At 41.1% G+C, this 16,604-nt stretch overlaps 1 protein-coding gene across 3 annotated transcripts in view; it reads right to left on the reverse strand.

Annotated features, from left to right (window-relative positions):
• LOC129356747 (NACHT, LRR and PYD domains-containing protein 3-like) overlaps positions 1-11,723 on the reverse strand; it is a 34,175-nt gene extending 22,452 nt beyond the window's left edge. The window contains exons 1-9 of one of the 3 annotated variants that reach the window (XM_055026300.1): positions 11,585-11,722; positions 10,105-10,228; positions 9,633-9,770; positions 9,304-9,394; positions 6,526-6,751; positions 4,435-6,397; positions 4,041-4,214; positions 2,680-2,853; positions 573-746 (exon numbers count right to left, since the gene is read on the reverse strand). In XM_055026300.1, coding sequence (XP_054882275.1) covers positions 573-746; positions 2,680-2,853; positions 4,041-4,214; positions 4,435-6,397; positions 6,526-6,751; positions 9,304-9,394; positions 9,633-9,770; positions 10,105-10,193 — 3,029 coding nt within the window. In that variant the 5' untranslated portion in view covers positions 10,194-10,228; positions 11,585-11,722. Of the gene's footprint in view, positions 1-572; positions 747-2,679; positions 2,854-4,040; positions 4,215-4,434; positions 6,398-6,525; positions 6,752-8,252; positions 9,277-9,303; positions 9,395-9,632; positions 9,771-10,104; positions 10,229-11,584 lie in introns of those variants that run through there. The other 2 variants (XM_055026302.1, XM_055026301.1) reach the window with 2 other exon arrangements.
• Positions 11,724-16,604: the final 4,881 nt, after the last annotated feature.

The following is a 16,604-nucleotide window of genomic DNA, read 5'->3' on the forward strand; positions in this document are numbered from 1 at the left end:
TGTTCAATAGTTATGATGGCTCCTGTCAATCATTCAGTGGGTTTGTCACAATTTGTCCTGAAGTCAACAGTAAACATCCGTTTCCTGGAGGACAATGTTTCTGGGTCTACCATCCGCTGCTGTCTGGCTGATTTGATGACTGTTTGCTATTAAATGCTGCAGTCATAGAGATTTAGTGGAAACGTTGTCAGTGGGGAAACATGCAGTTCCTGCACCTATAGCATCATTATTCTTTAGCATTTGATTCAAGCAGAGTTTGATATTCTTCTATTATGACAGTGTATGTTTCTATTCTGTTTAACCTTGTTTTTAAAACATTTTTATGTGATTTTGCTTTTGTTTGTTTTACTTTATAGAACTATAAGTTACTTTGGTAAATGCCTGACATTTTTATGAGCAACTTAAAAACATTTATCATATAAATGAAATAAAGATACAAAATAGATAGTTGGTTCTAAATAAGCTTCAGACAAAAGAAGTTGACTAAACTGTTATTGAAATGACATCAACATCATGTCTGATAGCAGCTGATGGACAGAAAACTGGTTCCTCCAGCACTGAGAACGTTTTACCTCAGAGTTTCCAGTTTGCAGTTTGGACTCTTCAGTCCAGCAGAGAGACGCTTCAGTCCTGAATCCTGCAGGTTGTTGTTACTCAGGTCCAGTTCTGTGAGTCTGGAGGACTGGGAGCGGAGAACTGAGGACAGAGCTGCACAGCTTGTCTCTGAGAGGTTACAGCCACTCAGTCTGAGGAGACAGAGAGAAAAAACTGCTGTGAATCACTTCATCATTGTTGGAGAAATTGTGATATAATTAATCAAATATTTGTTATTCTCATTGATCTTTATAATGTATCTTTATTTTATGCTTTCCTTTTAGTTAATCTCATTATAGGATTAAGAATGTTTCTATATTGTTGAGTTGCTGGAATGCTGTAAAACTGTCACTGTGGAGATTTACTACCTATTCTGTTTGATGTGTCCGGAACGAGATTATCACATACAAGATAATTGTGTTGCATTGAAGAAGAGGCAATCACAATACACATTCTCAAAGTACTGTCTTTGCATCTCCTGAGGTTACAGTTGTTTGTTGTCTCTGGGGTCATAAAGTTCAGTTCCTCAGACTTTGGGTTGTATGTAAACGACCCATTCTTCCTATCAGGCTGGATGTTGCCCTGGTCATCCGAGGTGACAGACTCGTTGCTTCAAAGATAAAAGAAACACAGATCCCTAACACTTAGTTAGGAAATAAGAACTGGCACTGTAGCTGTATGATGAATTGTTTTCCCCTCTCATTAAAACTACAGTGTCCTTGTGATTAGGGATCCTGAAAATAATAAAATGAGAGGAGCAGTCAAATGTGTTTCAGAGCGGTAGGAGATTGTAACTGGAGCACATCTCTGTCTGTTCTCCTCGCGAGTAGCAAGAATACTGACTCTTATGTCTTTTCTGTCTTTGTTAAAGTATGTTCAACAGGTGTTTAACCCTAACAATCATCTATCATGCAACAAATTAGCCAAACAGATAAAAGCTGCTGTGAAATCCAGTTTCTTCCAACACTAATGACCAAGGTGAAGTTATATCTCACAATAAATGTGTTGAAAAGTGATTAGTGCTGTTATTACCTCTTGGTAGGATTACTGTAATGCCTTGTATGCTGCATTAAATCAATCATCTCTGTGTTGGCAAAATGCAGCACCTGGACTTTTAACAGGTAATAGAAACATAAAAATCTATCTCCAGTTCTGGCTTCCTGTTGGTTTTAGGATTCATTTCAAGATTTTATTGTTTACTTTTAAAGTGATAAAAGTCCCATCATGCCTCTGTGATTTCTTCAACATACACATTGTACTGAGTCATTTGGTCAGCCAATCAGAACCAGATTGTCTAAGATGATCCTGGATCCCAAATGAAACTCAGAGGTGATCACGTTTTTTGCAATTTGTTCCCCTAAACTTTGGACTAATTTACATTTTCATTTACAATGATTGGGACATTAAAATCTTTGCCCAACATCCGTCACCAGCAGCAGCAGGTTGATTATTGAGGTGGAGGTCATGGGGTGTTTGTTTCCTCTGTTACACACTTTGAATATCAGGAGCCACTTGTTCAATAGTTATGATGGCTCCTGTCAATCATTCAGTGGGTTTGTCACAATTTGTCCTGAAGTCAACAGTAAACATCCGTTTCCTGGAGGACAATGTTTCTGGGTCTACCATCCGCTGCTGTCTGGCTGATTTGATGACTGTTTGCTATTAAATGCTGCAGTCATAGAGATTTAGTGGAAACGTTGTCAGTGGGGAAACATGCAGTTCCTGCACCTATAGCATCATTATTCTTTAGCATTTGATTCAAGCAGAGTTTGATATTCTTCTATTATGACAGTGTATGTTTCTATTCTGTTTAACCTTGTTTTTAAAACATTTTTATGTGATTTTGCTTTTGTTTGTTTTACTTTATAGAACTATAAGTTACTTTGGTAAATGCCTGACATTTTTATGAGCAACTTAAAAACATTTATCATATAAATGAAATAAAGATACAAAATAGATAGTTGGTTCTAAATAAGCTTCAGACAAAAGAAGTTGACTAAACTGTTATTGAAATGACATCAACATCATGTCTGATAGCAGCTGATGGACAGAAAACTGGTTCCTCCAGCACTGAGAACGTTTTACCTCAGAGTTTCCAGTTTGCAGTTTGGACTCTTCAGTCCAGCAGAGAGACGCTTCAGTCCTGAATCCTGCAGGTTGTTGTTACTCAGGTCCAGTTCTGTGAGTCTGGAGGACTGGGAGCGGAGAACTGAGGACAGAGCTGCACAGCTTGTCTCTGAGAGGTTACAGCCACTCAGTCTGAGGAGACAGAGAAAAAACTGCTGTGAATCACTTCATCATTGTTGGAGAAATTGTGATATAATTAATCAAATATTTGTTATTCTCATTGATCTTTATAATGTATCTTTATTTTATGCTTTCCTTTTAGTTAATCTCATTATAGGATTAAGAATGTTTCTATATTGTTGAGTTGCTGGAATGCTGTAAAACTGTCACTGTGGAGATTTACTACCTATTCTGTTTGATGTGTCCGGAACGAGATTATCACATACAAGATAATTGTGTTGCATTGAAGAAGAGGCAATCACAATACACATTCTCAAAGTACTGTCTTTGCATCTCCTGAGGTTACAGTTGTTTGTTGTCTCTGGGGTCATAAAGTCAGTTCCTCAGACTTTGGGTTGTATGTAAACGACCCATTCTTCCTATCAGGCTGGATGTTGCCCTGGTCATCCGAGGTGACAGACTCGTTGCTTCAAAGATAAAAGAAACACAGATCCCTAACACTTAGTTAGGAAATAAGAACTGGCACTGTAGCTGTATGATGAATTGTTTTCCCCTCTCATTAAAACTACAGTGTCCTTGTGATTAGGGATCCTGAAAATAATAAAATGAGAGGAGCAGTCAAATGTGTTTCAGAGCGGTAGGAGATTGTAACTGGAGCACATCTCTGTCTGTTCTCCTCGCGAGTAGCAAGAATACTGACTCTTATGTCTTTTCTGTCTTTGTTAAAGTATGTTCAACAGGTGTTTAACCCTAACAATCATCTATCATGCAACAAATTAGCCAAACAGATAAAAGCTGCTGTGAAATCCAGTTTCTTCCAACACTAATGACCAAGGTGAAGTTATATCTCACAATAAATGTGTTGAAAAGTGATTAGTGCTGTTATTACCTCTTGGTAGGATTACTGTAATGCCTTGTATGCTGCATTAAATCAATCATCTCTGTGTTGCCAAAATGCAGCACCTGGACTTTTAACAGGTAATAGAAACAAAAAAATCTATCTCCAGTTCTGGCTTCCTGTTGGTTTTAGGATTCATTTCAAGATTTTATTGTTTACTTTTAAAGTGATAAAAGTCCCATCATGCCTCTGTGATTTCTTCAACATGCACATTGTACTGAGTCATTTGGTCAGCCAATCAGAACCAGATTGGTCTAAGTTGATCAGAAAACTGGTTCCTCCAGCATTGAGAACGTTTTACCTCAGAGTTTCCAGGTTGCAGTTTGGACTCTTCAGTCCAGCAGAGAGACGCTCCAGTCCTGAATCCTGCAGGTCATTGTTACTCAGGTCCAGTTCTGTGAGACTGGAGGACTGGGAGCGGAGAACTGAGGACAGAGCTGCACAGCTTCTCCCTGTGATACGACAGCCACTCAGTCTGAGGAGACAGGAAAAGTTGATGTTGAACAATTCATCAAAAATTGTTTCTCTCCTTCCAGTCAACATGGGACTGTCTTATTGCAAACATATTTACGTTTACTTTTCATGTGAACTGATACGTTATAAAAGAAAACCTTAAACAACATGACTCAATATTTAGCTCATGCTAATTAGATTTCTCTTGTTCAACAATAAATTCAGTAATAATGTGTCCTTACAGAGCTTTGTTGGAGGCTTTAACCACTGGCATCAGCCCCAGAAGTGGTTCCTCTGAAGCAGAGTATTTCTTCAGATCAAACTCATCCAGATCTTCTCCTGATGACACCAAGATGAACCCCAGAGCTGACCACTGAGCAGGAGACAGTTTGTCTGTGGAGAGACTTCCTGAACTCAGAGACTGTTGGATCTCCTCCACTAGAGAACGATCATTCAGTTCATTCAGACAGTGGAACAGATTGATGCTTTTCTCTGAAGAAACATTTTCACTGATCTTTTTCTTGATATACTGAACTGTTTCATGATTAGTCTGAGAGCTACTTCCTGTCTGTGTCATCAGACCTTGAAGAAGTCTCTGATTGGTCTGCAGTGAGAGTCCCAGGAGGAAACGGAGGAACAAATCCAGGTGTCCATTTGGACTCTGTAAGGCCTGATCAACAGCTGTCTGATGGAGAGATTTTGGTTCAAAAGACTCTTCTTTTTCAAATGAAGAAAACACGTTAGACGATGTTCCAGGCACGTCCCACCGGTTGGCTCTTACCCAGGACCTGCTGAAGGGACTATGTATCTCAGTTGGAATCCCCAGCTCTTCTTCTGAGGAATCCAGCTCTTCTTCTGAGGAATTCAGCTCTTCTTCTGAGGAATCCAGCTCTTCTAGGAATTTAGATGCTTTTTTTTGTTCCATCAGGTTGACCCCAGACTTAATGAAGGTCAGGTGAACATGAAGAGCAGCCAGAAACTCCTGAACACTCAGATGGATGAAGCAGAACACCTTGTCCTGGTACAGACCTCTCTCCTCTCTAAAGATCTGTGTGAACACTCCTGAGTACACTGAGGCTGCTCTGATATCGATGCCACACTCTGTCAGGTCTGATTCATAGAAGATCAGGTTTCCTTTCTGCAGCTGATCAAAAGCCAGTTTTCCCAGAGACTCAATCATCTTCCTGCTCTCTGGACTCCAGTGAGGATCAGTTTCAGCTCCTCCATCATACTTGACTGTCTTCACTTTGGTCTGAACCACCAGGAAGTGGATGTACATCTCAGTCAGGGTTCTGGGCAGCTCTCCTCCCTCTCTGGCCTCCATCACATCCTCCAGAACTGTAGCAGTGATCCAGCAGAAGACTGGGATGTGGCACATGATGTGGAGGCTTCCTGATGTCTTCATGTGGGAGATGATCCTGCTGGCCTCTTTCTTCTCTCTGAATCTCTTCCTGAAGTACTCCTCCTTCTGGGGGTCATTGAACCCTCTGACCTCTGTCACCATGCCAACACACTGAGCAGGGATCTGATTGGCTGCTGCAGGTCGTGTGGTTATCCAGAGGAGAGCAGAGGGAAGCAGTTTCCCCCTGATGAGGTTTGTCAGCAGAACATCCACTGAGCTGGACTCTGTAGCATCAGTCAGGATCTCCTTGTTGTGGAAGTCCAGTGGAAGTCGACTCTCATCCAAGCCATCAAAGATGAACAGAACCTGGAAGTGTTCAAAGCTGCAGATTTCTTTGGTTTCATTAAAGAAGTGATGAATCAGTTCCACCAAGCTGAACTTTTTCTCTTTCAGCAGATTCAGCTCTCTGAATGTGAATGGAAATATGAACTGGATGTTCTGGTGGGCTTTGTCTTCAGCCCAGTCCAGAGTGAACTTCTGTGTTAAGACTGTTTTCCCAATGCCAGCCACTCCCTTTGTCATCACTGTTCTGATTGGTTGATCTCTTCCAGGTGGGACTTTAAAGATGTCTTCTTGTCTGATTGTTGTTTCTGGTCTGTGTTGTTTCCTGGATGCTGTTTCAATCTGTCTGACCTCATGTTCATCATTGACCTCTCCAGTCCCTCCCTCTGTGATGTAGAGCTCTGTGTAGATCTGGTTCAGAAGGGTTGGACTTCCTGCTTTACTGATTCCCTCAAACACACACTGGAACTTCTTCTTCAGACCAGATTTAAGTTCATGTTGACCAACTGCAGGAAACTGTTCTAAATGAACACAAAAAGTAAAATCAGGAAGGAAAGAAAATCACCTTCTGCAGATTGATTGTGATTCATAAACTTCAGTTAATGTGTGATTTATCCATCAGGATAAATCTTTGTAGAAATCCTCTTACTGGTCTGCAGACGGTCAGCCAGCTCCTCCTGCTTCATCCTCCTCAGGAAGTTCAATATGATCTTCATCACTGCCTCTCTGCTGCTCCTCTGCTCTTCATCCTCACCTTCCAACTCCTCCTCATCATCTCTCTGACTCTCTGCACATTCTGGGTCATCTGGACTCAGAACCTTCTGGATCTTCTTCAGCTCTTTCTTCAGAAATGTGACAATGTTGTTCTCCAGCAGCTGGAACAGAATAATATATGAAGGACACATCAGACTGAAATCATGGAGCCAAACATCAGATCCATGTTGGACAGACAGACAGACAGATCACTAGACTATAAAACGCAGGAAGGAGACGACTGTGACCAGAACCCGTGGAGATTTTAGCTCTTAAGGGATTGAACACCTAATAGTTTATCCTGCTTTCTCATCTCTACTGATAACTTTGTCTGTTAGGTATTTATAAAGTCACAGGTTTTGTAGATGCTCTGCCAACTCAGTGAATTATCTACTGGCAGAGCTTTCACCTTTTTGGAAGAGGCAATCTTAATAAACATGGGATAAAGCTACTCACTGAAAACCTTTTTCATTTTATCAACAAGGACAACAATGTGATCATCACTTCAGAAGAACAGGCTCAAGATGTCTGCAGATCAGGATCAAAATATTACAAAACAAGCTGATATAACATCGACTGGCGATGGAACGACTGGTTCCCTTCCTCCCTCTCTGATCCTCCAACTCATTCACAGGATTCACAAGATACTTATGAAGAAACGTCTTCTGGACTAGAGTTCCTCAGAGTTACAGATGGACTGAATCAACAGGTTCGCCTCGGCATGTTTCTCCTTAGCGTTCAGTAGCAGACCTCACTTTATTTCAGAGGATCCATCACTCTGTGTTTCTGAGGTCTGAGGCCGGGGACCAGATATTATCTTTACACGTCTTCCTCCAGAATGTGTCTGGCCCCCGGCAATGCAGAACAGGACATCACCTGTCCCGATGCAGGGCCGACCCAAACCATAAGCAAACTAAGGGTTTGGTAATGTAATGTAAAAGATTATAAAGCTGTTAATAGAAAATTAGCTTGGTAGCAACGTGGACCGATCCAGTTCAACAGCTTTAACTTTAAATGAGTTGATTCTCATGGTGGCTCTGTATATTTCTGAGGTATTTTGGCTTCTAAACGCTGTTTGATAAGGTTTGATAACAATAATTAAAACTTGTCAATGTTTGATATTGTAATATTCGGCTTGATTAAAGCAGAACTCACAAAAAAACACACAAGGGGGATCTTGCTCCAGGTAAATAGGGTATTAGTGTTACCGGGTTAATTTGATAAAAAACAAATGTTCAATCACTCAGTATGAAATTAATAGGTTTGCACCAGAAATAATTTATTCAGAAACCCAAAATTTGAATAGTTAATAAACCTAAATCATTACTCCAAAACCCACCAAAATAATCAAGGGTCTGATTCGCCCTGTTCGGGCTGATCCCTCAACCACACTTAAAAAATAGAAAGTCCCAATAGTCCTGTTCCTTTTTTACATTTTTGTCCATAAAAGAGTCCCATAACTCCAAATCAATCAACGTCCTGGAAGCGTCGCTCCGTATTAATCCCCGTCTTCAATCCCGAAAGAAAAAAATCCAAAACGTCAAAAAAAACCCAAAAAGATGAGAAAAAAGAAGAGTGGTACCACCCAAACCCCCCCAAAAGATAATAAAGTCCAGATCTCACTGGGAGCGTCCCCTTTCCCCCGGTGGCTTCCTCCAGGCACTCCTTCTGCACCGGGCAGCGTTTCCTAGGTGCAAACTCCGGTCCAGGCTCCGGTCCAGGCTTTCGGGCGCGATCTGCGGCGCTGGGACGAACCTTAATCGATGTTTTATCTTTTTTGTTACTTTTCTTTGGTTTAAACAGTAAATAAGGCCAGAACTCCCGCTGCACAGATCGACACATGAACGTCTTTCTTACTGATTGCGCCGCGTCTACTGGCGCACACGCCCCCTTTTTATCACTAATTCCCACACACCTGGCCCCAAACATGATTTACCCAACATCAGGTTTTTAACAGTGGAACTTCAACATTTTTTCTTTTAATAATGAACTCCCCAACTGTTCCACTAGACAGCTTGGAATTTTTAACATTTAATATAGTCACTGAGAAAAACAAACATAGTGGTTATGTTACAATATTGTCTCGCTAAATGTTGTGACGTCGGGCTGCAATGCTACAGTCTGAAAAACCTGGGAGTAGTGATGACCTCTGACCTCTGACCTGAACCTTCAGAGCCACATAAAGACAGTCATAAAGTCGGCCTTCTATCACCTGAAGAACATCTAGAGGTCTGATGTCTCAGTGAGATCTAGAGAAACTCATCGTTTATCTTCAGTGGCATCGATTCCTGCTGCAGCTGATCCAGAAGCTGCTGCTGCTGCTGGTGGAGACTTTAAATATGATGTTAGTTTATAAATCAGACCCCTCAGGTTCTGGTTCTGCTCTGCATCAGAACCAGAACCAAATGAGGAGAAGCAGCGTTCAGCTTCAGCACCACAAATCTGGAACAAACTTCCAGAAAACTGTAAAACAGCCGAAACCCTGAGATCCTTAGAATCCAGACTAAAATCCAGCTGGTTAGTTTCATTTGAAACATAATCAATGATGAATTTAACGATAACTCTTGACTTCATGATTTGATTGTTGATTCTATGTTGCATAACTCTGAGTTTTTGTGTTTATGATGCAAAGCTCTTTGAAATGCTTTGCTGCTGAAATGTGACATGTACAGACCATAAATATGAAGTCCAGCTGAGTTTGATGCTGCTGGGCAGACGGACCACTGGGAGCCTCTGAGTTCTGCTGGTCCCGGTCCAATCTGGACCTGGAACAATCAGGAAATATTGATACAGCAGTTTTTATTGATCAAATCACCAAGAGCTTCACAGTGAACATCATTTAAACATGAAACAGATCAGTGCTTGAACACAATGCCAAAAGTTGAAAAGACGACGAAGTAAAAACCAGTAACACCAGAATCTCCCAGTAGACAAAACATGTTGGAATAAAAACACTTCAGACTGACTCCGCCTCCAGGGTTACAGCAGGTAGAAACATCTCACCTCTCTGATGGTGGAAGATCAGCAGATTTAAAGTCAATGAAGATATCCTTTGACCAGTTGCTCTTAAAGGACACACAGCTGGACTCTGGTCCTGGTTCTGGTCCTGGTTCTTGTTCTGGTTCGAGTCTCTGAAGGATCCTGACAGAAACATGATGATTAAAACCCATTCTGTCAGGTTCTGTTTAGACACCAGCCAACATTTCCATCCTGGACCCATCTGGACCGGAACCGGGCTGAAGTTGGTGATTTTGTCCTGTGGGTCCTGCTGGAACCCACAGCTCTAACCACAGGCTGCTGTCACTCTGCTGCTTCTGCAACATGGACCTGCTGGCTGGAAGAAACACTGATACCAGGCTGAGCTGCTCTGTTCAGGCTGGATGAAGCAGCAAAGAGGAGCAGCAGCTTCATCACCGTTTGGGCCTGATGCAGTTTGAACGCTGTGTGAAAAGGACACTGAGAGATGGTGACTCACCTCTGACCTTTGCTCTGGCTCTCATCTTCCCCACACAGAGAGGTTTTAGAGGAAGGGTCTCCCTCCTCTCTGTCCTCACACTGATCCATGCTGCTGAATCCACTGCAGCTCTTTCTACCCTCACCTGCAGAGGAAACACATCATTCATCAGCTCTGACCGTCTTTACATCATTAGAGCTGGAAAAAGATCAGCTGCTGCTCTGATTGGCTCTTCTCTCTGCTTCATGTCAGTTGAATGCAGTCAGACAGCAGAGAGGCAGAGGAAGCTGCATCAGCTGCTGCACTTCTACTGTCAGGCCACTAGAGGGAGACACGGAGCTACATTTACATTCACTGATCTGATTGTTAAATAGTTTATCACATATAGACTATTTGATCATCTAAAATAAACCACATTATAACATTTATTTTATTTTTGAAAGTACTGACAGGAAGCAGCAGGAAGCTGATGTCTCTGGCTTTAACGTCAGAAACCAGAGTTTGATTCCAGGAAATGAAAACATGATGCAGTTTGTTCAAGAAGAAAATAAAGAATCATCAGCTGATCATGATTCCAGTTCATCAATAATCTAATAATCCTGTAGATTAATCCTTGAGTTTAATCTCAAAAAGATTAAACTTTGAGAAATGAACATTTTCTCCAAACATCAAAAAAAGCATCAAACTTCCTGAATTCAAAGTTTAAGTAGGAAACAAATCAAATTTACAAATTTTGTTCATGACTGTCTGTTCAGGTCCAAAGACCTGAACAGACCGAGACCCAACAGAACCACAGAATAACGGATCGGAACCACACCGGAAGGGTTGGTTCAACTTTTTATTCTGGAAAATAAAAACAAATCAACTCCCTAAACCCTGAACTCCCTGAACTCCCTAAACTCCCTGAACTCCCTAAACTCCCTAAACTCCCTAAACTCCCTGAACTCCCTGAACTCCCTAAACTCCCTAAACTCCCTAAACTCCCTAAACTCCCTAAACTCCCTGAACTCCCTGAACTCCCTGAACCACAGCAGCGCAGATCAACATTTCTACCAACATTTCTTTTACAAATTCAACCAAAGTCAACAACAAAAAAAAAATTCTCCTCACAAAAATCATAAACTAAAACAAGATGAGAAAAACGCCACCTGGTGGCCACAACAACACAATACAGAGCAAAAACAAATCAACTTCCTCTTCCTGAACTCCAGCCCTAAATGTGAAAATAAAAATAAAATTCAAACTGAGTTGGACTAGCCAAAATACAACAAGGAAATTATAATAAAACTGTTTATAAAAACTCACAATGACGGTCAAAATGCTAACAAACACTAATAAACAACGTATGGTAGAGAGATGATGCAGAGGAAGATGATGAGGCATCTTCCTCTGCATCATCATCCAATATGAACAACATCATTTGGATGTTGTTCATATTGGATGATGATGTAGTATATTGAAACAACCATATATCTCAGCAGTGACCTTTAACCTGACTTACCTGCAGCAGCGCGAAACAATCTGAGAGAAAAGAGAACACGGAGAATCCACGAGGGCCAAGAACACCTCCCTGCTGCACCTCGCTACAGCAAACAGGAAGTGGTGAGACAGAGAACCGTTAGTCTCATACCTCCGGAAGTGAAGGTGGGGGGGTTTCCTGTTTTATCACTGCTGATGTTACGTGAGTGCCGAGGCTTCGAAACGTGTCGAGTAATGGAGGGGACGTTTCCGTAAAGCGCGTACATCAGAGAAACAAGCAGGAAACAAAACAAACTTACAGTTTGTTCAGACGGTCCAAACAGACTGAGACCCAACAGAACCGCAGCAGAACCGGTCTTGTGCGAAATTCGGTTCCCCTGTGAAAATCTGTTCCCACTGCGTCGGGAGCGCGCATTACAGCCAGAGAGGCCAAAGAGGCACCTACGTGAAGCTGACACCCCACCTACGTCATAAAATCCAGCAGATAGTCTGATTGGTTAGTGCTCCGTTAGTGCAGGTTTTGTGCCGTTAAAATTTTCGTTTGTGCAGCTTTGGTTTCCGAGATATTAAAAATTGTTTTTTTAGGTCATCAGAGTTCACCATCCCCCCATATAGCTCCAAAACAAACCAAAGTGGGCTGGTTCGTTAGTGCTCGGTTAGTGCAGGTTTGTGCCGTTAAAATTGTCGTTTGTGCAGCTTTCATTGTTGAGATATTAAAATTTATAATTTTGGCCGATTACGTAACCATCCCCCCATATAGCTCCAAAACAAACCAAAGTGGGCTACTTTTTTAGTGCTCGGTTAGTGCAGGTTTGTGCCGTTAAACTTTTCGTTTGTGCAGCTTTCGTTGTTGAGATATTAAAATTTATAATTTTGGCCGATTACGTAACCATCCCCCCATTACGCACCAAAACAAACCAAAGTGGGCTACTTTTTTAGTGCTCGGTTAGTGCAGGTTTGTGCCGTTAAAATTGTCGTTTGTGCAGCTTTCATTGTTGAGATATTAAAAGTTATTTTTTTAGGTCATCAGAGTTCACCATCCCCCCATATCGCTCCAAAACAAACCAAAGTGGGCTGGTTCGTTAGTGCTCGGTTAGTGCAGGTTTGTGCCGTTAAAATTGTCGTTTGTGCAGCTTTCGTTGTTGAGATATTAAAAGTTATAATTTTGGCCGATGACGTCACCACCCCCCCCCCATACAGCTCCAAAACAAACCAAAGTGGGCTACGTTTTTAGTGCTTGGTTAGTGCAGGTTTGTGCCGTTAAAATTTTCGTTTGTGCAGCTTTCGTTGTTGAGATATTAAAAGTTATAATTTTGGCCGATTACGTCACCATCCCCCCATTACGCACCAAAACAAACCAAAATAGTCACCCGGTAGTGCTAGGTTTTGCGGCTGTCCCTTAGGAGATATTTTCTTTCAGATTACAACTGACTACACCTCAATAGATGACTGTGGCCTGCGTTGGACATAACCACAAAGCATGCTGTCATAAATTTCTTATGTCATTGTGTCAGTTAAGTTCTGCAGATTTTCAGCTGTTGTACAATGTACCTTTCTTTGTTTTGAACTTCAATAAAGCTTTAGAAAAAGAACAAAATGTCTCATTTTAATAAATGTATTTACATAGTAATTTTTTTCACCAATATAGCTCTCTCCAATAATTGAATCCTGTCAATAGAGGACATATGTAATGTGTATAAGCTGTATGACTGTTCAACTGTGCTTTGGTTTTGGAGGTGATCTGAACATCAACAATTATATTGGCATTGTTGACGTCTTCTGATTATGCATTTTAAAAAGGATTTTGTGAAAATCTATAGCTAACATGCTAGCTGTTTGAGCAAATAAATTTTTTGGCCTAGTAAAACCGGAAGTGCACGGCAGCTTCATTGGTTGAACAAAGTTCATCCAGGTAATGTAGCCTACTTAATATTTAGTAAATATATTTTAAACCCAACGAGTTTCATTTAATACAATTTATGACACAAAATGTATGTGCATGGGTTTCAAGTACTTTTAAAAATACATAAAATGTTTCGGCAACTTTTACGTAGTTGTGGCTACGTAAGCTTGGCTCCACCTACACTGTACTGATTCCCCCTCCCCCACCTTCCCTTGTTTTTGTGGAGTAGCAAGTGTAATTTCAACCGATCGTGAAAAGTTAGCTAGCAGTCTGAAAGAAATCGTTTTGAAAAAGTAATCTTTGGAATTTTTCCAACCCTCTGATTTTGATTTTCCAACAAGGTAAGTAAACTAATCCTCAGTTTTTATGTAAAATATTGACTCAATCCACCCATAAAAGTTGAGATTTATATATGGAAAGCTTACATATGCATTTATTTAAATTCACAACTTATATTTCAAGTATTGACACATAGATAGTGAGGCATTTTCTTTAAGCCTTTAAATTTCATCATGAACACTTAAAGGGCACATCTTCTGAACTCAAATAAAATATAATTTATTCCAAAGGGAAATTAAAATTTAACAAGTACATAAATTGCCAATTCAAGAGTCGTAACAATGCATTCTTGAATGTATATATATATATATATATATATATATATATATTAGTTAATTAGTAGAAATATAGTTAAATAGTAGAAATGAAATTGGGGAAGCCAACATAAGTTTTTTTAGTTTAAGAGTTTTGTAATTTACAATGCTAAAATATCAATGTTTTGTGGCTTTTTAAAAATTATTTAGGCCAGAATTATTACTTTGAGCAATACTAATCAAAGTCTTTTTGTTTTTTAACTAGATGCCTCGACAGCCAGCCGTAGACAGAGAGTCTCTTTTTGCATTTCTCTGCAAGGCAAAAGAGGCTATCCTAGAAAACGGCAATATAGCCACTCCAGCTGCTCCTGTCTGGACAGAGCTAAGTCAGCAGTTGGAAAACAAAATGTCAGCAAAAGCCCTATACACTTTTGTGAAAATGAACAGACACAACATCTGGGCAACATTAGAAATAAATGTTCAAGAAAGTGACACTGAAAGCCCTGTGGACACAGAGTGTGAATCTGGCACCACTTCTGGACAACTTTCAGATTTTCAGGTTGAAGTTCCATTTGAAGAATGGGTTAAATTTATCCCTGAAACTGTTGAATACAACGACCAGTTTTCATCATCTGGCAAAAGAAGCTACACAATTTTAAAACCTGGCACTTGGACTCATATCATTAATGATCTGGTGTGGAAAAAATTAAAACACGGTTGTACTTTTGTATTCCAAAGAGCAAAAGTTTATCCAACGGTCACTAATAAGTACATCGACATCAAAGGATTCTGTAAAGACTGTCAAGGCCATGTTACAATGACATGCGACAGCAAGCCAGCGGTCAACAGCCCAATGGTGCTCCAGTGTTCCATCGAAGGTGCTGACATCTCCCTGCACACTGGCCAGTCCAAAAGATTCATGTCAGGAACCCTTCGTGCACAAATTTCAAAAGAGCTGTGTGAGGGTAGGATGGAGCCAGCTGTATGGAGGTCAGCAAAGGCATCAGAGTTGATGGCTTTTGGAGATCCCGAACCAAGCCACCTTCCAAACCTTGCAACCTTACGAAAAGCCAAGCAAGAGAGAAAAGACTTGGAATTAGGCGACAAAGACCCCATTCTATCTTTGCAGTTATTAAAATATAGCACACCCAACAGTGGCAGTATAAGAGATATTGGTCTGGATAAATTCTTTTGTCACTATTGGAGTCAAACCCAGATACATGTTTATAAGGCACTGACCAAAAAAGTCCCTCAGTAGTTTGCTTTGATGCAACTGGTTCAGTCGTCAGAAAACTCACACGACCAAATGGTAAATCTGGCCACATCTTCTTATATCAAGGTGTTCTGAAGGGAGACAACTGCTCAGTCCCAGTGGTACAAATGCTATCAGAAAGACATGACATTAATGCAATTGCAACATGGCTGACAGACTGGCTTCGCTCAGGTGCAGCTGTACCAAAAGAAGCTGTGAGTGACTTTTCCCTGGCTATTCTAGGTGCTCTGGTGAAGGCCTTCACTCCCTTTCTGACCTGAAGTCATACATTGATGAATGCTTCCGTGTGCTACGTGGGAACCAGTCTGCAAAACTTCCTCCCTGTTACATCAGGGTTGATGTTGCCCACTGCATAAAGATGGTATGCCAGTGGGACTGCCTGAAAAAGAAGTCACACCGTGTCAAAGACTTCTTTGTCAGAGGAATAGCAAAGCTTCTTCAAGCACAAAGCTTGGACCATGCAAAGCAGCTAATACATGCCATCACTGTTGTGGCTCTCAGTGAGGCAGAAGGTGATGATAGCTCTGGAACCTCTTGAGTCAGAGAGGTGCAAAAATACCTGAAAGCACAGATTGCAGAAGACTCCATCATCATTCCAGAAGAAGATGCACAGGAAGTGCATCAAGTCGATCCATGTGATGACTTCCAGACTGACCTACGAGACTGGGTGTCAAACATTTGTGAGGAGCAGGACACACGCTGCATCTAATGGGATAGGGATAACATCCATTCCTCCCTGAGATTGTGCCACACATTATAAGACTTGCAAGTTACTTACCACTGTGGACAGGAATAATGGTTCCCTCTTCAAAAGTACCAGCCTCACAGCAAGCTCAGCCAATGTTGAAGCAGAATTCAAAAATGTAAAACATGGCCTCTTCAAACATGATAACTTACCCATTCGAGTCGACCGCTTCATTCTAGGCATCTTTCCTTCATCGAAGGAAATATGCGGATTTGCTCTGCAAAAGCACAACAGGAGGAGAGACAAGTTGCATCAGCAGAAGTTACAGAAGCTGACCCTGCATCCATAATTACCCACAATGCAGAAGGTAGCAGAAACATGAATTTGAGCGATGTGATGGAATCGGAAGCCACCAGAAACCTTTCCACTGCAGATGAAAACGCGGTTGAAAACTGGAGAGGACAAATTCTTCCACCCAAAAAGAGGAATAGGTCTTCATACCTGAGTTCCTGCACTGAATGGCTCCATGCAGATTCATCATCTGGGGCCAAAAGAGTGAAAGTGGGACTATTGAAAAATGGAAACATG

This window comes from Poeciliopsis prolifica, unplaced genomic scaffold (genome assembly GCF_027474105.1).
Source record: "Poeciliopsis prolifica strain line A6 unplaced genomic scaffold, Auburn_PproV2 SCAFFOLD190, whole genome shotgun sequence".
NCBI lineage: Eukaryota > Metazoa > Chordata > Actinopteri > Cyprinodontiformes > Poeciliidae > Poeciliopsis > Poeciliopsis prolifica.